General features: G+C 45.3%; 1 protein-coding gene across 2 annotated transcripts in view; it reads left to right on the plus strand.

Moving 5' to 3' along the window:
* Positions 1–27,634, plus strand: part of glrbb (glycine receptor, beta b) — a 246,645-nt gene that overhangs the window by 139,204 nt on the left and 79,807 nt on the right. For both annotated transcript variants that reach the window (XM_070865245.1, XM_070865246.1), the window contains exons 8-9: positions 5,259–5,411; positions 14,028–14,353. In XM_070865245.1, the coding sequence (XP_070721346.1) occupies positions 5,259–5,411; positions 14,028–14,353 (479 nt within the window). The remainder of the gene's footprint in view (positions 1–5,258; positions 5,412–14,027; positions 14,354–27,634) is intronic.

Consider the following 27,634-nt stretch of genomic DNA (forward strand, 5'->3'; position numbering starts at 1 on the left):
TGGCACTTTAAGTGCACATCCAAGTATTTTTTAAATGTGGTGAGTCGTTCTGCCTCTACCACACTTTTAGGCAGTGAGTTCCAGACCCCCACCACTCTCTGGGTAAAGACATTTCCCCTCATAACTCCTCTATACCTCCCCCCAATTACTTTAAACCTATGCCCGCTGGTTGTTGATCCCGCTGCCAAAGGAAACAGGTCCTTCCTATCCACTCTATCCAGGCCCCTCATAATTTTATACACCTCAATCAGGTCTCCCCTTGGCCTCCTCTGTTCTAAAGAAAACAGACCCAGCATCTCTAATCTTTCCTCATAGCCAAAATTCTTCAGTCCAGGCAACATTCTTGTAATTCTCCTCTGCACCCTTTCTCGTGCAATCACATATTTCCTGTAATGTGGTGACCAGAACTGCACACAGTACTCCAGCTGCGGCCTAACCAGTGTTTTATACAGTTCAAGCATAACATCCTTGCTCTTGTATTCCATGCCTCGACTAATAAAGGCAAGTATTCCACATGCCTTCTAACCACCTTTACTACCTGGCCTGCTACCTTCAGAGATCTATGGACCTGCCCTCCAAGGTCCCTTTGTTCCTCTACACTTTTCAGTGTCGTACCATTTCATGTATATTCCCTTGCATTGTTAGACCTCCCCAAATGCATTATCTCACACTTATCTGGATTGAATTCCATTTGCCACTGTTTTGCCCACCTGACCAGTACATTGATATCTTCCTGCAGTCCGCAGCTTTCTTCTTCTTCATTATCAACCACAAAGCCTATTGTAGTGTAATCTGCAAACTTATTAATCATAGCCCCAACATTCAAGTCCAAGTCATTGATATATACCACAAAAAGCAAGTGACCCAGCTCTGAGCCCTGCCGAACCCCATTGGATACAACCTTCCATCAACCATTCACACTCTGCTTATTTTTACCCAAGCCACTACACTGCTCCTTTGCCTTGACTTTTCTCTTTAGGTTTCTGAATTTCCCCTCATCTGAGCCTCCCCCCCCCCCCGCCCCCCACCTTTTTAGTTTAAAGCCTTATCTACAGCCCTTGTTATTTAATTCACCAGGACGCTGGTCCCAACCCGATTTAAGTGGAGACCATCCCAATGAAACAGCTTCTTCTTTCCCGAGTACTGGTGCCAGTGCCCCATGAATTGAAACCCCTTCCTCCCACACCACTCTTTGAGCCATGCATTTAACTCTCTGATCTGCTTGTCCCTATGCCAATTTGCATGTGGCGCAGGTAACAAACCAAAGATTATTACCTTTGAAGTCCTATTTTTTAATTTGGACCCTAGCTCCTCAAACTCTCTCATCAGAACGTCATTTCTACTTCTACCTATGTCATTGATTCTTACGTGGACCACAACTGGATCCTCCCCCTTCCACTCCAAATTCTTCTCCAGCCTTGAGGACATATCCTGAACCCTGGCACTGGGCAGGAAACGCAGCCTTCAGAACTCCCAGTTGCTGCTGCAGAGAATGGTATCCCCCTCATTATATTGTCCCCTACCACTGCAATCTTCCTTTTCACTCCTCACATTTCAATGGCCTCCTGTACCACGGCGCCATAGTCAGTTTTCTCATCCACCCTGCAGACTTTGATTTTATCCACACAGGCAGCAAGAATCTCATCACACCTGTTGGATAAGGCCAAAGGCTGCGGTTCCTCCAGCACTGCACCTGGGGTCCCCTTACTTGCCTGAGTTTCAGTCACACCCTCCTCTCACTGACCACTAACCAGATCTGTATCACTACCTAACCCAAGAGGTGTGACTGTCTCCTGAATCAATGTGTCCAGATAACTTATCCCCCTCACTGATTCATTTCCTTTCAAGGCCGAAGTATCCAAATTTTTCTAGCCTATTTTCATAACTCCGTTTTTTCATGCTGGGAGGTCTATTTTAACCCCCAGTGGGTTTTGAGGCAGACGGAGGGTGGGCTGGGTAAAAACACACTGCTTGGCCTAAGTTTGAGGCTCCGGGTATTTTAGCTCCCAGGCCTCATCTACGTGGCTGCCTGCCCGAGTAAGTGGGAGCTGGCCAGGAGATAAACAGTTTAGTTGTAGCTCCAAATTTTTTTTATTCATTCACCTTATGTGGATGTCGCTGGCAAGGCCAGCATTTATTGCCCATCCCTAATTGCCCTTGAGAAGATGGTGGTAAGCCATCTTCTTGAACTGCTGCAATCTGTGTGGTGAAGGTACTCCAAAAATGCCAAATCCAGTGCCTAGGTCGATTCCAGGTAGTCCATCCAGTTTTATTCTTACTGTTTTTCATAGCGGTTTTGATATAATTGAGTGACTTGCAAGGTCATTTCAGAAGGCAGTTAAGAATCAACCACATCGTTGTGGGTCTGGAGTCACATATAGGCCAGACCAGGTATGGATGGCAAATTTCCTTCCCTGAAAGAACATTAATGAACCAGGAGGATTTTTATAACAATCCGGTAGTTTCATCGGTCACCATTACTGATACTAGTTTTTATTCCAGATTTATTCAATTAATTAAATTAATTTGTATTCCACAGTTGTCATGGTGGGATTTGAACTCCTGTCACCAGATTATTAGTCCAGGCCTCTGGATTACTGGTCCAGTAACATAACCATGAGAGGAGCATGGATATAGAATATTTTCCATGTGATTCCATAACTAAATGAATCAGCAAGTAGATTAAGTACAAAGATTGCTTGCACACTGCTTCTACATTATGAAGCAATGTTTTAAAAAATACCGGGGTAGATTTTCAATTTTTCACCCGGATGTAAAACTGGCATTGTTGTTGACTGCCATTATACAACAGAAACATTCCAATTTTTGTTTCTATTAATTTCAGTGGAAATTACAATTGGGTGGTTTCAATAATGGAAGAATGATCCACAATGCCATTTATACATCAGAGCAGCAGGTTGAAAATCTATCCCATTGTATTTTACACACAAGACAGTTGTCTTTCTCCTCAGAACATTGAAATGGTTGTCAATCATGAAATCAAACTAGCTAAGACTTTTTTGATCACTGCTAGATTAATCTAATCCTCTAAACTTTGTAATATTCCAATCGCTTGCTTATACCCTTTTGTTTTGGGAAAAAACACATTTGAGCCAATAAGTCACCTTTATGCCCGATGAGGTTTCTTTTGACAAGAATAAACAATTGGGGAGTTATTTTGGCCAAAGGATGTAAGCAGGTGCTAAATGGGTGCTATGCTAATAAGCTGTTTGAAAGTCTGGATTTAGTGCACAATTAGGGTCCTTATTGCTGAACACCATAATTTGAACTTGCCCGGAGATGCTAAACCAGAAATCTGCAGTTTTAGCATTCAAGTGCTGATGAGACACAATTTCATGGAACAGTATAGGTGGGCTCCTCGCATCCACTCCAACTGAAGGTGTGGTACATACCGGCTGGCACATAACGGCACCTTGCAGGATGGCTCAGGGACTGAAGGAGCGGGCGCACAGGTTCTCCAAAGCAGCATTGGTGGTCCTGGTAGAGGAGGAATGTCCTTTACCCGCAGGGGGACAGGACACAACCTCGTCCTCATCGGCCTCCTGTCCCTCTCTCCTGCAGGAGCTGGTGTTCCTCTACCTAGCCTCATCTCCTCCAATTCCTCAAGACCAAGGGGGACCCCGAGCAAAATGCCCATGACCAAGCACTCCCTTTCTCCTGGTGACTCCTAAAAGGTGTCCAATAAGGTGGAGTAGCTCATAACTTACCATTTTTAGGTGAAATGCTCAGAGAATTTGCGTAAAGACGTTGCCTGAGTGTTAGTGAAGTCTTGACAAAGTGTCCCAGAAAGTCTCCCGGTACGTTTTAAGGGTCTTCTTCACAGCTCCAGCAGCAAGTGAACATTTAATGGTGAGTATCCCTTTAAATAGCGCTTGAAATCCACATCAATGCCTTGTTTACTCCCAAATTGCTGGTCGCTGTTAGGAGAGGGCATTAGGACGACGCTAGCCGCCAAAATGCCATGGAGCCTCCTTAATGAATGCTAGCAGGCATTTTAAGTGGCAATCAGCCCCTTAACGAGCCTCCGGGTGGCCGCTTCTAGCGCATGGTTTATATCCTGCGCTAAATACAGGCTAAAGAGGTGTTCCAGCTCAGGGCACCACCTTGGCTATATTGGAGGCTCTTTAGTGCATGAACGAGCTGCTGAAAATCACTCCCTTCAGGTTCTGAAACTTGCTTTTGCATTCTTACATTAACTTCCATTTCCTGTCCTTTCTTGTTACCAGTGGAGAACATCAGATTTGTTATTAGAAGTCAAGTATCTAAGCAAAATAATTTACTCGGTCAAAGAAATGATAGTAAATTCATTTTGGTCAGTTTTTGGGCCTGAAATAGGTGGCACACTGGGAGTATGAGCCAAAAACCCGAGACTCACCTGAAATTGGGCATTGGGCCTCATCAGCATATTACCAGTTCTACGAACATGAAATTGGGTTAACTGCCTCCCCGGCAGCAGCCGTCTGGTAGGTTCAGTATGAGAGAATGTAGGAGAATGGGAGGGTGGAGTTGAGTGGTTATAGGCTGGCAGCAGCCTTAAGGATTGCTGTGGAGTTGGAAGACACTTCTGCTTCCCCACCGGCTTCACTTAAAGTCAGGTTTTTAAAAAATGATTTGCCTTGAGGCCGCATGAAGAACTAAAAAAGTAAGCACAACACTCAATGGCTGCTCCGCTCCGTGCCAATCAATTTAAATGAAAGGTTCTTAACAGACATTAGGTACCTCATTAATATCTTGAGTGGACCTAATTCCCATTGAAGGCCGCTGCCAGGACGCCTGAAAATCGTCTGAGGCCTATATGGCGTTGGGCATATTTCAGCTGTTCATGGGACACAGGCCCAGCGAAATGGGTCATTTTTGCCTGTTTTCTGCAAACTGAGAGCCAATTTGTATCCTATGGTATTTTATCATTGCAACTAAATTTAAGCTTTCCTAACTATTGGTGGATAATTTTAACTAATTAATTTAACTGTTGGAAATGAAGTATAGTACTGTTTTCATGTTACACTAAACCACAGTTTTATATAATCACCATATTTTTGAAGAATGTAACTAACTTTGGGATTATTTGTATATGAAAGACCCTGACCAGCTTGTTACAAAAATGTTGAAACTATAAAGGCAGGATTCCCATTCAATTGAATTATCCTTTCTGCTTTGAAAATGGATTGTCTTAGTATGCTAATTGCAAAATGTATTGTAGAAAATGGATTTATTAATTTACTTTGTTTTTGTTAAAGGATATTACACCTGTGTGGAAGTGATATTTACATTAAGAAGACAAGTTGGATATTACATGATGGGTGTTTATGCCCCAACTCTTCTAATCGTTGTCCTTTCATGGCTGTCCTTTTGGATAAACCCTGATGCAAGTGCCGCAAGAGTACCTTTAGGTAAACTGAGTTCGCACTGACACTCCTACAAAGGATCACCTCCTCCACTGTTACTTCGGAAAGTAATTCCACATTTCCACAAAAGTTACTGACTGATGTGCCATTGTATATCTGATCGCATAGCAAATTTCCTGAGTGTCGTTTTGATAAATTAGAGGTTTCAAAGAAGTAAAGTAAGGATAATGTAAAATTACTATTTTAAATGTTTGCTATTTAAAAAAAAAACAAATATCCTATTGTATAAGCATTGCAAATTCAAACTCAGTTGGAAATAAGCATGATTGAGGATCTGCACCTTAAATGCTAACAATAGGGTGCCCATCATTCTCCTTCTATGGGGTTTCATTAATTGCATTGAGATATCTCCTGTACTGTTTGAAATGGACAATGATTCTTGGAGAAGATTAGAATATAAAGGTAGTGGCATTAATATTAGCAGAAACTGTACTTGAATACGTAGAAAGGACTCTCCCTCTTCCATAATGGCTATTTTAAAGGCCCATCTTGTGATCTTGCCCGACCTATATGTAATTTCCAGGTAAAATACAGGCATTTATTGATTATTACTTAAAAAAAGAATTCAAGAAAACAGAGAATCCACATATTCTTACCATGTAATGGCATAATGAAGTTTTTACTTATTTCCCACTGTTTTCATCCTTTTGTTCTGTAAAAAGTAAAAAAAAACAAATAGGAAGGCAAAGAGAAACTACGAAATTAAATTAACAAGACAAAAATAGTATTCTGCAGACACATAAATAACAAAAGAAACATCAGGATAGGAATAGGGCCACTAAGAAAGACATATAATTACTTTCCCTCAGTATTTACCATGGAGACTAATATGGTGGACATGGCATTAGAAGAAAACATCAAAAAAGATATAATAACATATAAGATAGAAAAAGAGAAGATAATTGATAAACTAATCAAACTTAGAGATTATAAAACTTTTTTTTTATTCGTTCATGGGATGTGGGCATCGCTGGCAAGGCCAGCATTTATTGCTCATCCCTAATTTTCCTCGAGAAGGTGGTTATGAGTCTCCTTCTTGAACTGTTGCAGTCCGTGTGGTGAAGGTACTGCCGCATGCTGGTAGAGAGGGAGTTCTGGGATTTTGACCCAGTGACCATGATGAGATATTATAGATTATGGGCTAGACTCTCCCTAAAGCCCCCCACTGCCGGATTGCCACCCAAAAAGACCGCTAAGATTCTTCAAATAACACTGGCGAAAAATTACATAAAGGGAAAAATACCGCCCAGCGAGAAGTTGGATCTTACACGTAGTTTCTTGGTGGTTAAACGCGAAACTTGGCAAAATGGGCAGTTCTTACCAGAATGGACGGTAAGTACTCAAAATGTAGACCGAGGCTGCGGTTGGACCTTGGGAGGGGGGAAAACTCTCAATATTTTTTCACTGAAACAAAAAATAAAAATTTAGAAAACATTCTCAAACCCTTTTTAACTTAATCGTCGTGAAAGATTTAAAATAATTATAATTATAAAAAAACCTTTAACTTACCTTTCTTTGCAGTTTTTCGTAGGCATTTTTTTCGATCTTACATATGGGTCACCTTTGAGGCAAAACTTGGACTGTGGCGGTTTTCTTGGCAGTGCACACAGATGCACGTGGGCGGTCTACTCCCCAGCGGCATTTTGAAAATGTCGGCGAAACTCTTTAAAAAATGAAGAGGAAACTTGCCTGGTGGATTTCTGCCGAAAAAGAGCTGTGCCGCCGAGAAAACTGCAGAAAATGAAGAGGAAAGTCTAGCCCATAATCACTAGAAAAGAGAATAGTGCGAGCGGACAGCGAATGTGATTCCTATATCTAAAAAGGGAGATAGAACAAGTGCAAAAAACAATAGATCATTGGTGATAGGAAAGATAATGAAATCTTTATTCAAAAGATGCAATAGAAAATATCTGGAAACTGAAAATATAATAGAGTAGTCAGCATGGGTTTCAGAAGGGGACATCAAACTTGACCAAACTTAGTGAATACTTTGAGGAAGTAACAAAGGGTAGTTGAGGGTAATGCTGCAGATGTAATATATTTGGATTTCCAGAGGCCTTTGATAACGTACTGCATAGGAAGTTCATGACTAAGGTCAGAACATGTGGAGTCAGAGGACAAGTGGCAGAATGAATAGCAAGCTGGTTACAAAACAGCGGGCAGAGAGCAGAGAAGTTACTCAGACTGGCAACGGGTGGGAAGTGGTGTTCCACAAGGTTCAGTGCAGGAACCACTGTGTTCACCATTTACATGAACGATTTGGACTCTGGAATCGGAAGTACAATTTCAAAATTTGTGGGTGACACCAAATTGGTGGTGTAATTAATTGAGGAAGACTGCAACAAAATACAGGAAGACATTAATAAACTTATAGGGCCCAAGTTTCTACATGTGCCTAGAACGGCGCAGTCCTGACCTGGACGCCCGTTTTTCGCGCCACAAAGTGCGCCTAAAAAAATCCTCGGTATTCTCCACCTACTTGCAGGTCCTCTGGCTCTCGGCGCAGTCAGCACGAGCTGTGGGGGGGCGGAGCCAGGTCCCTGCGCTGAAAACAGTGCCGGGACCTCTGCACATGCGCGCTACAGTGGGCACGCAAGTGCAGTAGCTCCAGGCGCCGAACTGTGTGGGAGGGGCCCGAAGCCCCTAGCCCTGGCTGAATGGCCTCACTGGGGCTGCGTGAATAAGGCTCCTCCCACGGCCAGCTCCTACTCCCCCCCCCCGACCAGACCCGACACCCGCTCCCCCCCACCCCCCCGCCTCCGGACCAGACCCGACACCCGCTCCCCCCCCCCTGCCTCCGGACCAGACCCGACACCCGCTCCCCGCCCCCGCCCCCGCCCTGCCTCCGGACCAGACCACCCGCTCCCCGCCCCCGCCCCCGCCCTGCCTCCGGACCAGACCCGACACCCGCTCCCCCCACTGCCTCCGGACCAGACCCGACACCCGCTCCCCCCCCCTGCCTCCGGACCAGACCTGACACCCGCTCCCCCCCCCCCCGCCTCCGGACCAGACCCGACACCCGCTCCCCGCCCCCCCCGCCTCCGGACCAGACCCGACACCCGCTCCCCCCCCTGCCTCCGGACCAGACCCGACACCCGCTCCCCCCCCCCCGCCTCCGGACCAGACCCGACACCCGCTCCCCCCCCCCGACTCCGGACCAGACCCGACACCCGCTCCCCGCCCCCGCCCCCCCCCCGCCTCCGGACCAGACCCGACACCCGCTCCCCCCGCCCCTGCCTCCGGACCAGACCCGACACCCGCTCCCCCCCCCCGCCTCCGGACCAGACCCGACACCCGCTCCCCCCCCCCTGCCTCCGGACCAGACCCAACACCCGCTCCCCCCCCCCTGCCTCCGGACCAGACCCAACACCCGCTCCCCCCCCCCTGCCTCCGGACCAGACTCGACACCCGCTCCCCCCCCCCTGCCTCCGGACCAGACCCGACACCCGCTCCCCCCCCCCCCGCCTCCGGACCAGACCCGACACCCGCTCCCCCCCCCCCGCCTCCGGACCAGACCCGACACCCGCTCCCCCCCCCCTGCCTCCGGACCAGACCCAACACCCGCTCCCCGCCCCCCCCCCCCCTGCCTCCGGACCAGACCCGACACCCGCTCCCCCCCCCCTGCCTCCGGACCAGACCCAACACCCGCTCCCCCCCCCCCGCCTCCGGACCAGACCAGACACCCGCTCCCCGCCACCCCCCCCGCCTCCGGACCAGACCCGACACCCGCTCCCCGCCCCCCCCCCGCCTCCGGACCAGACCCGACACCCGCGCGCCCCCTCCCCCCCCCCCCCCCCCCCCCGACTGACCCGACCCGACCCACGCTCCCGCCCCCTGACCTGACCCCCCCCCCCCCCCCACTGGACCCGACCCGACTCACGCTCCCGGACTGGATGCGACCTGACCTCCCCCCCCCCCTCTCTCTCTCTCTCCCTCTCTCTCTCCCCCCCTCTCTCTCTCCCCCCCTCTCTCTCCCTTCCTCTCTCTCCCTTCCCCCCCCCCCACCCCCCCGACCCCCGACCCGACACGACCCAACCCAACCCAACGCCACCTACCTGTAAATCTGGTGCTGGGGACGGGCCGGCAGCTTTCGGTCCCGAAAGGCCTGCCTGAAGCACTTTCACACAGGTAGGAAGATGGTTTATTTAATCTTTTCTTTGCTTATAAATGTTTATTCAGGTTGGATTTATTTGTATAATAATTGTATAAGTATAAATAAGGATTTATTATAGAATTTAATGACTTCCCCTCCCCCCCCCCCCCACCTCGTTCTGGACGCCTAATTTGTAACCTGCGCCTGATTTTTTAATGTGTAGAACAGGTTTTTTCAGTTCTACAAAAATCTTCACTTGCTCCATTCTACTTTAGTTTGGAGTACGTTTTCACTGTGGAAACTTTCAAATCAGGCGTCAGTGGCCGGACACGCCCCCTTTTGAAGAAAAAATTCTGTTCCAAAGTAGAACTGTTCTACCTGACTAGAACTGCAGAAAAAAAAATGTGGAGAATTGCGATTTCTAAGATAGTCCGTTCTCCACCAGTTGCTCCTAAAAATCAGGCGCAAATCATGTGGAAACTTGGGCCCATAGAATGGGAATGTAATTAGCAAATGAACTTCAATATAGATAAGTGTGAAGTGGTACACTTTGTAAAAAGCATAAGGAGGCCACATACTCGTTGGAAAATAAGTATCTAAATGGGGTAGAGGAACTGAGGGATCTGGGGGTACAGATACACAAATTGCTAAAAGTAGCAACTCAGGCTAATAAAGCCGAAAAAAAGCAGACAAAGCACGAGAGTTATATAAGAACAAAGGAAATAGGAGCAAGAGTAGGCTTTATGCTCCCTTTATGCTCCACCATTCAATAAGATTGTGGCTTTCTACTCCGCTTTCCCACCCTATCCCTTGATTCCTTTAATGTCCAAATATCTATTGATCTGAGTCTTGAATATTCTCAACGACTGAGTATCCACAGCCCTCTGGGGTAGAGAATTCCAAAGATTCACAATGAGTGAAGAAATTTATCCTCATCTCAACCCCCTCAGGGGGAATAGTCTAAAAATTAGAGCTAGCCCTTTGGAAACATTTCTACCACAAAGACCGTGATTTCGCCGACTGAGGCAGGCTCGGTGCGGCCGAGGTAGGTAGCGGTTTGTGATATAAAAACAGAAAATGCTGGAAATCTCAGTGGGTCAGGTAGCATCTGGAGAGAGAAAGCAAAGTTAATGTTTCAGGTCGCCCACCCTTAGTCAGAACTGGAGAGTGTTTGGAAGCACTGAAAGGGGGAGGGGAAGAAAGAACAAAAGGGAAGGTCTGTGGTAGGTGGAAGGCAGTAGATTTCTTAAATTGGTTAACTCACTATGGACCAATATTTTTACCTAGAATTCTGCTGGTCTATGTTGCCGAATACCACATGCAGTAACTGCATTTATCCACATAGTAAATAACAAATCACAAAAATTCATAAATTTTACAAAGTACAGTGTTTTTCATGATTCTTGCTTTAATGACATCTGTAGTGGATAAAAATTGAAATCAACAATAAATGCTGAGGTTCACAAATACAATGTTATCTAAAAACAAGTGAATCTGTGTAAACACTTTCTTTTAATGCATTTGAAGGGCCAATTTTGCACAACTGACTTTTTTTAGTTTATTGCACTTAAGTTATAATTTTTCCACTTTGTTTTTTAACATTCCTCCCCTCTCAACAGCTTGCTTTGTCAAATGTCCTCCTCCAGTTGTGAAATAGAAAGGAGGAAGGAACTTGCATCTAGATAGTTTCGTTCACATCCTGAGAATGTCCCAAGCGCTTCATCGTCATTGAATTATTTTAAAAGTGTAGTCACTGTTGTTTTGTTGGAGGCCCTGAGCTGCATGAGAACACCAGCGGCAGGTCGGGGTCATAAAAGGGGCAGCGTGGAGGCCTCTGAAGCGGCATGGAGGCATACTGCTTCAGGGAGCAGCGCAAGCTGTGCAGGAGGGCGACGGCAGTGAAGAGTGACGTCATCAAGGTCCAGATCGATGATTGGAGCGTGGGCAGACACAGCAGGAGTGGCAAGGTTGGGACGAAGGAGCAGCAAGACAAGGTAGAGGGACGTGATCGGGGCCCAGGAGAGACGTGAGTTCGGGGCCCGGGGCAGCACGGGCCAGCCCACACTGCGATATGTGTGCGCACTAGGTCCATGCAGCAGAGCAGGTCTCCAGTCGTCTTGAATAACCCCTGCCACTGGACAAGACCTAGCTCTGTCAAGCCTGTAAGGTGGCTGGCGTGCAACAGCCACCACATGTTAAAAAAATCCATGCACAGGCATCTTCCACCCTTTAGGATGCAGTTCGGGACCTGGAATATTAGGTCATTCATTGAAACACCTGTGAACTCATCCTTTTTTGGTGTGAAAGCAAGTCATCCTCGTTTCGAGGGACTGCCTATGATGATGATGATTATGTTGGAAAGGAGGATGGTTTGGACCTCAGATGTTTCCATTTTCACTGTCTACTCATCCACGATTGGCCGGGATGAGATGCACTTCCATCTGGTATAGCTACTAATTTTTCTTACCCCGAGGTGAACTGTATCATTGTTTTTCTAATGGCTTGATAAAGAATTGCTAAACTTAACTATTGAAGCTGATGAGTTCAAGCATCAATGCTAGCATTCAACCCTAAACCATCTGGTTCATTAATGTTACTTTTCTAAAGATATGTATGAAATATATAAAAGTTTACATAGAAATGAATGAAGTTACATCTACGAAATCAGCCATAGGTTTATTAATTTCACTGTGTAGTATTTTATTGATTTATTTCATATCTTTAAAAGTTAACACTAATAACTTCCCCTTCCATATATCATAGAATAGAATCAAAGAACACTCTCATTTTTACTTTAGCTGACTTATTCCAAAATTAATTCATAAGCAGAAAGGACAGAATGGCCAGTAACCCATCATCACTCGCCTGTAATAGAGTTCATTTAACATTTCTCAACAGCAACTTGCATTTATATAGTGCCTCTAACATAGTAAAACATCCCAAGGTGCTAAAGACAGCTAAATTGTATGTAACTTACATAAATGGCAAATACATCATTTACAGACCAGGATATATAGGTCTAAGTGATAGCTTAACCAAAAATGCAGTGTCTCCACCTAATTTTAGCAGGCAGTCCCAACTTGATCTCACCTTTGCTGGCAGCTCTGAACTAAACTGCCACTTTCTGGTAGCCCCGACCCAATTTTTGTCAACAATCCCAATCTGACCCAAGTCTCACTGATAAAACATATATTGAAAAGAATTAAGTTGCTGCATTATTGCTGGTGAATGATGATTGGTCATTGGCCATTCTGTCTTTCCTGCTTATGAATTAATTTTGGAATAAGCCAGCTGAAGTAAAAATTAGTGTCCACCATTTTGATTCATGTCCACTAAACATGATTAAAAATAATTAATTGTTTTTGAGTATTAGAAAGAAATATTCCCATTTATGAATTTTGTACATGGCATTCTATTATTATCAAATAAGACATCTGAAATTTTGCAGGGGTTCTACTGGTCTTCAGACATAACTTCGCTGGGAGACCGCTGAACCCCCAGAGAAATGGAGCAGACCATTAAAAGTGGCCATTTATGCATTTTGCTAATGGTTGTGTTAGTCTCCCACCAGTAGGAGACTGAAAGTACCCCAGAGAATTTCAGGGCCAAGATATTTAGGACAATGTTTTTCTCTTTGGGTTAACTTGTACAAAAAAATAGATGTGAGTAAAGAGGAGAACAAAACCAGAAGAAAGCAACAATGGACATTTCCATCTTCACTGCCTGGCCGGTAATCTGGTGGCGCGCATCACCTGCCCTGTCTTGAAACGATCTGATTTTCATTCCCTTTGTCTGTTTTTACCACTAAAATATATACATGAAAATTAGCCCCAAAATGTTGCTGCTTGAGGTCTATTACAGTCCTGTTACTGGCCAGCAAGAGAAACTTGTGCAGAATTGCACAGAGTGGAATAAAAGCAAAACTTCAATTTGTTACTGTCAGACCTGTAAGTAATCTGTACAAAGAAATAGGATGATTTCAAAGTTTCAACAGGCAAAAGAATAGTACAAAAGTCTTTCAACCCACAACAGAGTGCAGCAGCAATGCCGGGAACATAAAGGACATCAGAATTATATAATTCCGTTTGGCTCCAACTGGAACTGTGGGGCCTGTGATAATATTTTAAAGGGTACAGGAAAAGGGCATGTCAAAATATCGATGTGGATAGCTGTTTCAGAGGCCCCAATATTTACTGGGAGGCAGGGAGTGTGCCGGGCAGCCCGAGAGTGGGTGAGAAATTGGGTAATATTTGAATAATTTCGGGCAGGCTTCTGCGTGACAGCCGGCCAGATTAACTGCCTGGGCCATGATCGGGGGAAGCAGGGGATCAGGGTGGCAATCAGGGCTAGAGAGGCCGAAACCTTCCTTGTGACGCCTGGGAGGAGCACTCCTGCACCTCCTGGCCCACGGAGTTCTTAAAAAAGCTGAACTTAATTAGCATAGTATTTACATTTCAATACATCTATGTAAGCAAGTATTTAAAAATATTCCTGTTTGTTTCTCACAGGCATCTTCTCAGTGCTCAACTTGTCATCTGAGTGCATGGTGCTTGCTGCAGAACTGCCTAAAGTCTCCTATGTGAAAGCCTTGGATATCTGGTTGATTGCTTGCCTCCTCTTTGGGTTTGCATCACTTGTACAATATGCTGTTGTGCAGATTATGTTGAACAGCCCACAGAAAATTGAAGCTGAAAGGGCTCGAATCCAAATAAAAATGAAGGCCAAGGAGCAGGCCATTGCAGCTGAAGGGAAAGCATGTGGAAGCTGGATCAAACCATCCTCTAAGAATACTGTTAATGGAACAGGCACCCCTGTTCATATTAGCACTTTACAGGTAAGAAACTATCTGACTTGCTTTTAAGTGTAGTCCGTTTACACTTCCTCACATTTTATGATTTCCACCATATTTTGTCTTAAGCATTATGCAAGAGGGGATTGCGATGTCGTCATTATTATAGCTGGATTTAAACATTTCTATGTGGGGGGCCCACTGCAAATATTTATATGATTCTGGGAACTCTGCGAGCTTCTGAAAGATAGCTGTAGCAACCCAAAGCAAAACAGTGCTATAATATGATTATTATATTGATGTACATCAGAAACAATGTGCCAACATGCTAATAAATACAGAAAACATAAAGCATACACAATTCTCAGGACATGGGTTGTATTGTCCGGCCTGAGGTAGTTAGAAAGCTGATAACCTTGTTAATCCCGCTGTGCTTCATAGACCTCTGTTTGAAAATTGATGCGGAGTATCTCTTAAATTCATGCTTTCAGCAAGGAGCTTGACCTGTCAGAATCACATATTTGAAATTCAGATTCACACTTAAGTTCCAGTATGTACTCCCAGTGAGTGAGGCTCCCTGGAAGCAGAAAGGTGGAAAATTACTCTGATGGTTTAAAAGTAGCTGAACAACCCAATAGTCAAGGCTTGAAATTATGATTGATTAAAACCAATGGCTGGAAACCAAGCATGCTGCAAATTGGGCAGATTGACCTCTGCAAATTTCTCTCATTAATCCCGTCAAATGTGACTCGAGAGTCTTGTGGTCTTGGGGCTGTAAGAGCACAAGGACATAAGAAATAGGAGCCGGGGTAGGCCATTTGGCCCCAAGAGCATGCTCCGTCATTCAGTAAGATCATGGCTGAACTTTGACATCAGTGAGCTGCGGGAGTTCGTGGTCGGAGGCGGGAGTTCGGGAGGCAAGCGGCCTACAAGAGGCCCGTCAGTGAGCAGCGGGAGTTCGTGGTCGGAGGCGGGAGTTCGGGAGGCGAGCGGCCTACAAGAGGCCAGCCGGTGCAGCTGCAGCAGGGAGGCAAAAAAGAAGTAGAAAGAAATCGAAAGGTGACGTCACAGCCAAGGAGGTAAGTGATTGGTAAGTAGTTTTTCTTTTTCTTTTTATCAGTAAGTAACCTTTAGCATTGTTGTTGCCAAATTAAGTTAATCTAAGGGTTAAGCCATGGCAGGAGAGCTTGGACGCGTGTTATGCTCCTCCTGTACTATGTGGGAAGTCAGGGACGCTTCCGGTGTCCCTGACGACTACATGTGCGGGAAGTGCATCCACGTGCAGCTCCTGACGGACCGCATTGCGGCACTGGAGCTGCGGGTGGATGAACTCTGGAGCATACACGCTGCTGAGAATGACGTGAATAGCATGTTTAGTGAGTTGGTCTTACCGCAGGTAAAGGGTACAAGCCAGATAGGGGATGGGTGACCAACAGGAAGAGCAGTGCAAGGAAGGTGCAGGGGTCCCCTGCGGTTATCCCCCTGCAAAACAGATACACTGCTTTGGATACTGTTGGGGAGGATGACTCATCAGGGGAGGGCAGCAGCAGCCAAGTTCATGGCACCGTGGGTGGCTCTGCTGCACAGGAGGGCAGGAAAAAGAGTGGGAGAGCTATAGTGATAGGGGATTCAATTTTAAGGGGAATAGATAGGCGTTTCTGTGGCCGCAACCGAGGCTCCAGGATGGTATGTTGCCTCCCTAGTGCAAGGGTAAAGGATGTCTCAGAGCAGGTGCAGGACATTTTGAAAAGGGAGGGTGAACAGCCAGTTGTCATGGTGCATATAGGTACCAAAGATATAGGTAAAAAACGGGATGAGGTCCTGCAAGACGAATTTAGGGAGCTAGGAACTAAATTAAAAAGAAGGACCTCAAAAGTAATCTCAAGATTGCTACCAATGCCACGAGCTAGTCAGAGTAGGAATCACAGGCTAGCTCAGATGAATACATGGCTTGAGGATTGGAGCAGAGGGGAGGGATTCAAATTCCTGGGATATTGGAACCGGTTCTGGGGGAGGTGGGACCAGTACAAATCGGACAGTCTTCACCTGGGCAGGACCGAAACCAATGACCTAGGGGGAGTGTTTGCTAGTGCTGTTGGGAGGAGTTAAACTAATATGGCAGGGGGATGGGAACCTATGCAGGGAGACAGAGGGAAGTAGAATGGGGGCAGAAGCAAAAGATAGAAAGAAGAAAAGTAAAAGTGGAGGGCAGGGAAACCCAAGGCAAAAAACACAAAGGGCCACATTACAGCAAAATTCTAAAGGGGCAAAGTGTGTTAGAAAGACGAGCCTGAAGGCTCTATGCCTCAATGCGAGGAGTATTCGGAATAAGGTGTATGAATTAACTGCGCAGATAGCAGTTAATGGATATGATGTAATTGGCATCACGGAGATATGGCTCCAGGGTGACCAAGGCTGGGAACTCAATATCCAGGGGTATTCAACATTTAGGAAGGATAACCAGAAAGGAAAAGGAGGTGGGGTGGCGTTGCTGGTTAAAGAGGAAATTAATGCAATAGTAAGAAAGGACATTAGCTTGGATGATGTAGAATCGGTATAGGTGGAGCTACAGAATACCAAGGGGCAGAAAACGCTAGTGGGAGTTGTGTACAGACCACCAAACAGTAGTAGTAAGGTTGGGGACAGCATCAAACAAGAAATTAGGAATGCATGCAATAAAGATACAGCAGTTATCATGGGTGATTTTAATCTACATATTGATTGGGCTAACCAAACTGGTAGCATTGTGGTGGAGGAGGTGTGTTAGGGATGGTTTTCTCGACCAATATGTCGAGGAACCAACTAGGGAGCTGGCCATCCTAGACTGGGTGATGTGTAATGAGAAAGGACTAATTAGCAATCTTGTTGTGCGAGACCCCTTGGGGAAGAGTGACCATAACATGGTAGAATTCTTTATTAAGATGGAGAGTGACACAGTTAATTCAGAAACAAGGGTCCTGAACTTAAGGAAAGATAACTTCGATGGTTTGAGATGTGAATTGTCTAGGATCGACTGGCAAATGATATTTAAAGGGTTGACGGTGGATAGGTAGTGGCAAACATTTAAAGATCACATGGATGAACTTCAGCAATTGAACATCCCTGTCTGGAGTAAAAATAAAACTGGGAAGGTGGCTCAACCGTGGCTAACAAGGGAAATTAAGGATAGTATTAAATCCAAGGAAGAGGCCGATAAATTGGCCAGAAAAAGCAGCAAACCTGAGGACTGGGAGAACTGGGACCGTCTATCGACTCTGGATCAGTTCCTATGGACTGGAGGGTAGCTAATGTAACACCACTTTTTAAAAAAGGAGGGAGAGAGAAAGCAGCTAATTATAGACTGGTTAGCCTGACATCAGTAGTGGGGAAAATGTTGGAATCAATTATTAAGGATGAAATAGCAGCGCATTTGGAAAGCAGTGACAGGATCGGTCCAAATCAGCATGGATTTATGAAGGGGAAATCATGCTTGACAAATCTTCTGGAGTTTTTTGATGATGTAACTAGTAGAGTGGACAAGGGAGAACCAGTGGATGTGGTGTATTTGGACTTTGAAAAGGCTTTTGACAAAGTCCCACATAACAGATTTGTTGTGTATCTGTAAACCATGCACTCCCATGTTCTGCCACCAGGGAGCTCATCCCCTGAAGTCCCAAGGGATCCCAGCATCCCTTGGGAGCACTGTATATAAGCCGCCCCTAAGGCCTGTTCCTCACTCTGGAGTGTCTTATTGAAGACTGAGGTCACTGTTACTTTAACCTCCCTATGTGCAGCCTCATCTGTGTTAGGAACACAATAAGATTGTAAAATCAAAGCACATGTTATTGGGGGTAATATACTGATGTGGATAGAAAACTGGTCGGCAGACAGGAAGCAGAGAGTCGGGATAAACGCGTCCTTTTCAGAATGGCAGGCAGTGACTCGTGGAGTGCCGCAGGGTTCAGTGCTGGGACCCCAGCTCTTTACAATATACATCAATGATTTAGATGAAGGAATTGAGTGTAATATCTCCAAGTTTGCAGATGACACTAAACTGGGTGGCAGTGTGAGCCGTGAGGGGGACGCTAAGAGGCTGCAGGGTGACTTGGACAGGTTAGCTGAGTGGGCAAATGCATAGCAAATGCAGTATAATGTGGATAAATGTGAGGTTATCCACTTTGGGGGCAAAAACGCGAAGACAGAATATTATCTGAATGGCGGCAGATTAGGATAAGGGGAGGTGCAATGAGATCTGGGTGTCGCGGTTCATCAGTCATTGAAAGTCGGCATACAGGTACAGCAGACGGTGAAGAAGGCAAATGGTATGTTGACCTTCATAGCTAGGGGATTTGAGTATAGGAGCAGGGAGGTCTTACTGCAGTTATACAGGGCTTTGGTGAGGCCTCACCTGGAATATTGTGTTCAGTTTTGGTCTCCTAAGCTGAGGAAGGACGTTGTTGCTATTGAGGGAGTGCAGCGAAGGTTCACCAGACTGATTCCCGGGAGGCTGGACTGACATATGAGAAGAGACAGGATCAACTGGGCCTTTATACACTGGAGTTTAGAAGGATGAGAAACATACAAGATTCTGATGGGACGGGACAGGTTAGATGCAGGTAGAATGTTCCCGATGTTGGGCAAGTCCAGAACCAAGGGACACAGTCTTAGGATAAGGGGTAGGCCATTTAGGACTGAGATGAGGAGAAACTTCTTCACTCAGAGAGTTGTTAACCTGTGGAATTCCCTGCAGCAGAGAGTTGTTGATGCCAGTTCATTGGATATATTCAAGAAGGAGTTAGATATGGCCCTTACGGCTAAGGAGATCAAGGGATATGGAGAGAAAGCAGGAAAGGGGTACTGAGGGAATGATCAGCCATGATCTTATTGAACGGTGGTGCAGGCTCGAAGGACCGAATGGCCTACTCCTGCACCTATTTATTTTCTATGTTTCTAACTCCACTTTCCCGTCCTATCTCCATATCCCTGTATTCCCTTAGCACCCAAAAATCTATCGATCTCAGTCTTGAATATACTCAAAAACTGAGCATCCATAGCCGTCTGGGTAGAGAATTCCAAAGATTCACAACTCTCTGAGTGAAGAAATTTCACCTCATCTCAGTCCAAAAATGCCGATCCTTTATCCTGAGACTATGCGCCCTAGTTCTAGACTTTCCAGGCAGGGGAAACAGCTTCTCAGCATCTACTCTGTCATGCCTGCTAAGAATGTTATACATTTCAATGAGATCACTCCTCATTCTTCTAAACTCCACAGAAAATAGGCCTATTTTATTCAATCTCTCCTCATAGGACAGCCCTCTTATCCCAGAAATCAATCTAGTGAACCTTCGTTCCACCCCCTCTAAGGCAAGTATATCCTTCCTTAGATAAGGAGACCAAAACTGTTTCACCAAAACCCTACTTTACTCTTATGCTGCAACCCCCTTGCAATAAAGGCTAACATACCATTTGCCTTCCTCATTGCTTGCTGTACCTGCATGTTAACTTTCTGTGATTCGTGTACATGGGCACCCCAATCCCTCTGAATCCCAACATTTAATAGTAGTCTTGCGCTTAAAAAAAAAAGTTCTGCTTTTCCATTCTTTCTTTCAAAGTGAATAATTTCACACTTCCCCACATTATACTCCAACTGTCACCTTCTTGCCCAATCACTTAACTGGTCTATATCTCTTTGCAACCTCTTTATGAACTCTTTACAGCTTAATTTCCCACCTAGTTTTGTATTGTCAGAAAACTTGGATATATTATACTCGGTCCCCTCATCTAAAACATTGATGGAGATTGCAAATAGCTTCAGCCCAAGCACTCCCCAAATTATAGCCTGCCAACCTGAAAAATAAACAGTTTATTCCTACTGTGTTTTCTGTCCATTAACCAATCCTCAATACTTTCTAATATATTACCCCCAATCCTATGAGTCCTAATCTTCTGTAGCAATCTATTTTGTGGCACCTTATCGAATGCCTTCTGAAAATCCAAATATACTACATTCACCGGTTACACCCTCAAAAATCTCTAATAGATTTGTCAAACACCATTTCACTTTCATAAATCTGTGTTAACTTTACTTAATCATTGTAATGTTCCAAGTGCCCTGTTACCACTTCCTTAATAATAGATTCTAGCATTTTCCCTATTTCTGGCGTCAGGCTAACTGGCCTTTATTTCCCCGATTTCTCACTCCCTCCTTTCTTGAACAGTGGAGTTACATTTACTACCTTCCAAACCACAGGGACTGTTCTAGAGACTAGGGCCCCAAGTTTCGATATGATTTGCTCCTGATTTTTAGGAGCAACTGGTGTAGAACGGAGTATCTTAGAAATCGGAATTCTCGACATTTAGTTTGCTCCAGTTCTAGTCAGTTAGAACAATTTCACTTTGGAACATAATTTTTTTTTCAAAAGGGGGCGTGTCCGGCCACTTACGCCTGTTTTCAAAGTTTCGTCAGTGAAAACTTACTCCAAACTAACTTAGAATGGAGTAAGTGAAGATTTTTGTATGCTCGAAAAAACCTTGTCTACACTTTAGAAAATCAGGCGTAGGTTACAAATTAGGCGTAGGGAATGAGGTGGGGGGGGGGGAAGGGGGGAAGGGAAGTCATTAAATTCTACAATCAATCCTTAGTTATACTTATACAAATATTATACAAATAAATCCAACCTGAATAAAAATTTATAAGCAAAGAAAAGATTAAATAAACCATGTTCCTACCTGTGTGAAAGTGCTTCAGGCAGGCCTTTCATGTTGGAGACAGGCAGGGGTGTGGCGTCAGTGTCTCGACGGCAGCGGCAGCAAGCTTCGAGCTGAGCTGCAGTGCTTGAGGCAGGCCTTCATTCTCTTCGTGGCTGGCCGCGAAGAAGCAGCACCGGACGGAACCGAGGCCATTCGGCCATGAGATATCAGCGGCATCAGTGGCTGGCCGGCAGCCGAAGAATCAGCAGCGGACCGACATGAGGTCATTCGGCCATAGGATATCAGCGGCGTCAGTGGCTGGCCGGCAGCCGAAGAATCAACACCTGACACACGCAGCTCTTTATGGTGCTTGAGGCCATTCGGCCACGCTTTAGGGCCGGCGTCAGTGGCTCGACGGCAGCCGAAGATACAGCAGCAGCCTTCGAGCTGTGAGGGGGACTGAGGCCATTTGGACAGGGAGAGGCAGCCACATCGACAGTTTTATATTTAAATTTGCAGAATGGGTGCTGCATTGTCAACACCACGTTATTATGCAATGGTTTGCCATCAATTCACTGCATAGGAGAGAATTGATTAGAGCTCACTGCACCAGGAACGTCGTAGCCCGTAGGTTGATGGGCAGGAGACCTTACCCACGTCGACAATATCGAACCAGGCGCTCGTACCCGGACATGAGCGAGGCTGATTGTGTGAAAAGGCTGCGTTTTCGCAGAGAAGTTGTCACTGAGATCTGTGATATGGTGAGAGCAGATTTGCAGCCCAGAAGCAGAAGGACAACTGCCTTGTCTGTTGAAGTGAAGGTAACAGCTGCACTTTCTTTCTATGCCTCGGGATCGTTTCAGGCTACAACTGGAGATGTGTGTGCCATCACTCAACGTGCAATACATGCCTGTGTTTACCAGATCTCGGCTGCACTTTATGCGCGAAGGAATGACTTCATCAATTTCCCAATGACCGCACAAGCGATCCATGAGAGGGCTGTGGGTTTCTTCAGGATTGCCGGCTTCCTAAAGGTACAGGGCTGCATTGATTGTACCCACATAGCCTTGCAAGCACCTGTGGAGGAATCTGAGCAGTACTGAAATAGGAAAGGTTTCCACTCCATCAATGTGCAGCTCGTGTGTGACGACAAGCAACGCATCATGTCAGTCGATGCGAGATACCCTGGCAGCACCCACGATGCGTTCATCCTACGCGACAGCGTTCTATCTGACATGTTTGAGCAGCAGCCAGAAGGGCAGAGCTGGCTACTGGGAGACAAAGGGTACGGCCTGACCACCTGGCTCATGACGCCCATACGCGTGACACGGACAGAAGCTGACTGTCAAAACAACATGGCGCACATTGCGACGCGCAGCATCATTGAGAGGACCATTGGCATATTGAAACAGCGATTCCGATGCCTGGACCATTCCGGAGGACAGTTGCTATACTCTCCTCAGATTGTCGGTCACTTCACTGTTGTGTGCTGCATGCTTCATAATTTAGCCATCATGAGGCAGCAGGAGCTGGTAGTGGAACCCGAAGACCTACGTGAGGGTCCAGTGCATGATGATAGTAATACGGAAGACCAGGATGTGGATGATAACGACAATCAGGAAAGCATGCAAGTGCCTGATGCCGAAGCACGAGTCGGAGGAGGGCCATCCATCGTGCCCCTTTAACGATTGCTCGAGACTTGCGCCAGCAGCTCATCCGTGAACGCTTCAACTACTGATGTTTGAGAGCTCTGCGACCACTTTTGCATATGGACATGTTTATTCTTTGCAGTTGTTCCTACGTTGTGTTGTGTTAATGGAACATGAAACAGTTTTAATGAAAAAATACTTTATTGAAAAGTTAACGTCACTCTAATAAAATATTTGTTGTATCAAACTATACTTTTTAATATGACTCTTGAAGATCACTTAAAAACTTTAAGATCACTTATAAACTTGTAAAGTTACAAAAGTTACAAAACACTTTCTATGTGAAACATTTTACACTCTAAGATCACTTGCACTTCAAGATCACTTTTTAGATGCAAAATTAAATAAGATACAAAAAAATGTGAGAGCATTTACACTTTAAGATCACTTGAAAACCCTGAGATCACTTATATGTTGTAAAGTTACAAAACTTACAAAACAGTTTCATTGTGAAAAATCTTACACTCTGAAGAACACTTAAACTTCAGGATCACTTTTTAGGTGCAAAATTAAATAAGATACAAAAAAATGTGAGAGCATTTACACTATAAGATCACTTAAAAACCATAAGATCCCTTATAAGTTGTAAAGTTACAAAACTTACAAAACAATTTCAATTTGAAAAACGCTACTACAGCTACATCAAGAACAAGAACAAAATCAGCAAAGAAAGGCTGCAACCATGTCTCATCCATATCTCAGTGAATGTTCACTTCCTCATGGGGTGTCATTTGATTGGCTGGGCTGTGTGCCCATATTGCAGCAGCTACCTCAACCAGGCCCTCCCTGACGGCCTGTGCCGTCGATTGCACTCCCTCGGACATTCCCTACCTAAGTTCCCGTGTCATTACTGCTATTTCTCCCGTCAGGACCGTCAACTCTTCACCTACTGCACTGACGCCACCGATGAATGATCGGGTAAGCTCATTGGTCTCCATACCCAATGCCACAACCCGAGTCGCATCTGTTGCACGCTGCATCTCAGGAGAGCATGTCTCCAATCTCCTTCTCCTCTGCCTGGGTCTGCCTCGCGGCACCACTACACTGGGAGGCGCGGGCACGGACGGTGGGACGCTCTGTGTTCCAGACAGCAGTACTAGAGAGAGAGGCTCGGGCTGGGACGGTGGGGTGCTCGGTGTTCCAGACGACAGCACTCGAATGCGAGCCGTGGGCTGGGATGTTGGAAGAATTGGTGTAAACTGCTCCATGATATCAGCAGCAACCCGAATCGTCGGAATCAAAACCATAGTAGGTGGAAGCAGAACCTATGCGAGAGGGAGGCGCAGGCTGGGACGGTAGTGCACTGACTGTAGAATGCTGCATTACACCAGCAGCACCACTGGGACCCGCAACATCGGAAGCGAAACCATGGAAGGTAGAACCAAGACCTATGCTAGGGGTTGAAACTCTGATGCCCCTTGATGGGGGCTCATAAACATTAAATTGGAAGCTCTCCCCTGAAGACGTTTCACTCATCACTGCCATCATCCAGTCTGGATTGTCCGCAGCTGGTTGTACTGGTTCTTGTTCTGTACCCTCAGGATCCTCAGGGTTGGCAGCAGCAGCATCGTCATCATCGTCATCATCATCATGTTCTGCAAAATACATCAGAACAGTCAAATGTTTAACAGCAAGGGAGGGGGCCGGATGGGTGGCATGAGTACTCTCACACATAGCAGGCCAGGCAGCAGGTTGATTCAGGACTTACCCTCTTCCTCGCGTGCGGGCCCAGCTTGTGCTGTACCGATTGCTTTTCTCCATGTACGACTCATCATAGCAGCTACCCTTTGTTCCAAGGGTGTCAGTGGATGCAGATTGGGCATGCCTCCTCCTGTCTGACTTGCCTCCCTTTTGTTGTGGGCCAATTTCTTCTGCAAAGAGTAAAATATAACTTTTTACAGAGTGTGTCAGTCTACAAGGTGGGACATACAGATAGTCAGGTTACAATTACGATTAAATTAAAAATGGGAAATATTACTTACACTAACTACTTGACCAAGGTCGTGCCATTTCTTTTTACACTGACTTCCAGATCTCCTGGTATACACCACGGCGCAGTAATCTTCTGCAACTTGGTTCCAGCGTTTCTTAATTTCTTTTGGTGGCACTTTTATGCGACCTCTGTTGCTGGTATCTAGCTCCTGCCATCTCTGCTCAATTACGTTGACTAATATCTCCACTTCCTCATGCAAGAAATTATTTGTTCTTGGTGGACGTTGATCCATTGCAAAGTTGAATTGGCACTCTTATTTCTCCAAACACACAGTCCTTAATTTGCATGCACCAATGCAGCACCGGTTCTGCAAGTTTAGCAGTGAAAAGCTGAACTCACTGATTTCAGCAGGTGATTTATTCAGCAGTACTGCTAAAAGCACTTCCTCACACACAGAAATATCAAAAAAAATTAAACTACAAACCTTTGCAGGGGTCCAAGAAACAAATCTTCACCTTTTCTGTAGTCCTTTTAAAAATGGCCGAGTGCCAATGTTTGTGTGAGACTGCGCGTGCGCGCACGCTGCAATGCGCATGCGCAGGGTTGCCGGCACCACGAAGGCTAATTTAAATTGTACCCGCCCCCTTCCAATTAGAAAATCAGCGCGAGTGTTAGGCTCCGCCCCCTGCTGCGAAGAGTGCGCCGCGCCAAGCAGACATCGAGCTCCAAGGAGCTCGAGAATATCGGACTTTTTTTTAAGCGCAATTTTCGGCGCGAAAAACAGGCGCCCAGCTCGGAGGTGCGCCGTTTTTGCCGCGGGACAAAACTTGGGGCCTAGAATTCTGGAAGATCAGAAACAATGCATCCACTATCTCTGCAACCTCCTCTTTTACAATCCTAGGATTTAGGCCTTCAGGTCCAGGGGATTTGTTGACTTTTAGTTCCATTAATTTGTCCAGTGCTTTCTCTTTACTAATATTAATTACTTTAAGTTTCTCAATCACATTAGATCCTTGGTTCCCTACAATTTCCGATATGTTCTTTGTGTCTTCTACTGTGAAGACAGACACACTATATTTGTTTAACTTCTTTGCCATTTCTATATTCCGCCTCTCAAGGACCTACGTTTACTTTCGCCAATCTCTTTTTTACATAGTTGTAAAAGCTCTTACAGTCTGTTTTTATATTTCTTGCTAGTTTATTCTCATATTCTACTTACTCCCTCTTTATCACTTTCTTGGTCATTCTTTGAGTTTTAAAACCCTCCCAATCCTCAGGCTTACTACTCTTTTTGGCAACATTGTAAGCCCGGGACCGAGGCCATTCCGGTTTTTGGGTTTTTCCGGATTTCGGAACAGAAACCCGACGTTCCGAATCCGGAAATCCCTGGGCCGAGTTTTGGGTATTTCCGGATTTCAGATTCAGGGACAGCGGCTGCAGGGGTGATTCAAAAGAAATGTTTTTATTATGCTTAACCTTGTTTTGGATTACGATTGCTCTGTACGGGCACCTGGTGTGATCCGGCAGGACTGACATCAGATCAGACACGTGCGGGCTAAAAATTCGTCAACCTTGCGCCCCTTTTTTGCGATATTTTGCCGTTTTTGGCGAAAAACAGCGAACCGGGAATATCGGAGAAGTCTTGCGCCGGCGGTTTATAAGTACCACTGGGGAGCGGACCGCCGCCGTGCAAGACTCAAAATAGCGCTTTCGCCAAAAATTTGGCTCACAGCGCACCCGTAGTTAGGACGAAAAAAAACCCCGGGAAAAATTTGCGTTGCAGCCCTTGAAACAGCAGTAGGTATGAAGACCTGTAGAAAAGGTAAGTTAAAGTTTTTATTTTTAATTCTTTTGCAGCGATTCAATAGTTAAATGTCTTGTGAATGTTTTGTGATTTTTAAATTTTTTTATTTTTGAATTTTTTTTGGCGGGGGGATTATTTACAGAATACTGATCAATATACCAAATATAATTTCTGAAATTTTAGTACTTTCATTTTATGCCGTTTATATCACTGATGTGAAAAAAATCTCCAATTTTCGAAACAGATTTCCGGATTCCGGACGTCGACTCGTGCGATCTGCATTCCGGTTTTTGGAACTCTGGATTTCGGACGCTCTACCTGTACTATCCTTAACTTCTCTAGTTAGCCACAGTTGTACAACTTTACCAGTGGAGTTTTATTCCTCAACGGAATGTATATTCATTGAGAATTACATAGGATATACCACACATAAACAGGCCAGTTGGCCCAACCATGCTGGCGTTATGCTCCACTCGAGCCTCCTCCCGTCTTTCTTCATTTAAATCTATCAGCATAACTCTCTATTCTCTTCTCCCTCATATGCTTCTCTAGCCTCCCCTTAAATGCATCTATACTATTTGCTTCCACATTCTCACCACTCTTTGGTTAAAGAAGTTTCTTCTGAATTCCTTCCCTATTGGATTTCGTCGCCTCAAGGCTGGATCCAAGCTCGTCCCATCCTATGTCATCGAACTACAGTACGCGGACAACGCTTGCGTCTGCGCACATTCAGAGCCTGAACGCTAAGCCATCGTCAGCATCTTCACTGAGGGCGTACGAAAGCATGGGCCTTACACTAAACATCTGTAAGACAAAGGTCCTCCACCAACCTGGTGACTATCTTATATTGACGGCCTCTAGTTATGCTCTTCCACACAAGTGAAAACATTCTCTCTGTATCCACTCTATCAAAACCTTTCATAATTTTAAAGACCTCTACTAGGTCACCCCTCAACCTTTTTTCAAGAGAAAAGAGACCCAGCCTGTTCATCTTTCCTGATATGTATACCTTTGCATTTATGGTATCATCCTTGTAAATCTTCTCTGCACCGTCTCCAGTGCCTCTATATCCTTTTTATAATATGGTGACCAAAACTGTATGCAGTACTATAAGTAGTAGTCTAGCCAAGGTTCGATACAGGTTTAACATAACTTTCTTACTTTTCAATTCTATACCTCTAGAAATAAACCCATATGCTTGGTTTGCTTTT

Source organism: Pristiophorus japonicus, chromosome 2 (assembly GCF_044704955.1).
Source record: "Pristiophorus japonicus isolate sPriJap1 chromosome 2, sPriJap1.hap1, whole genome shotgun sequence".
NCBI classification, from domain to species: domain Eukaryota; kingdom Metazoa; phylum Chordata; class Chondrichthyes; family Pristiophoridae; genus Pristiophorus; species Pristiophorus japonicus.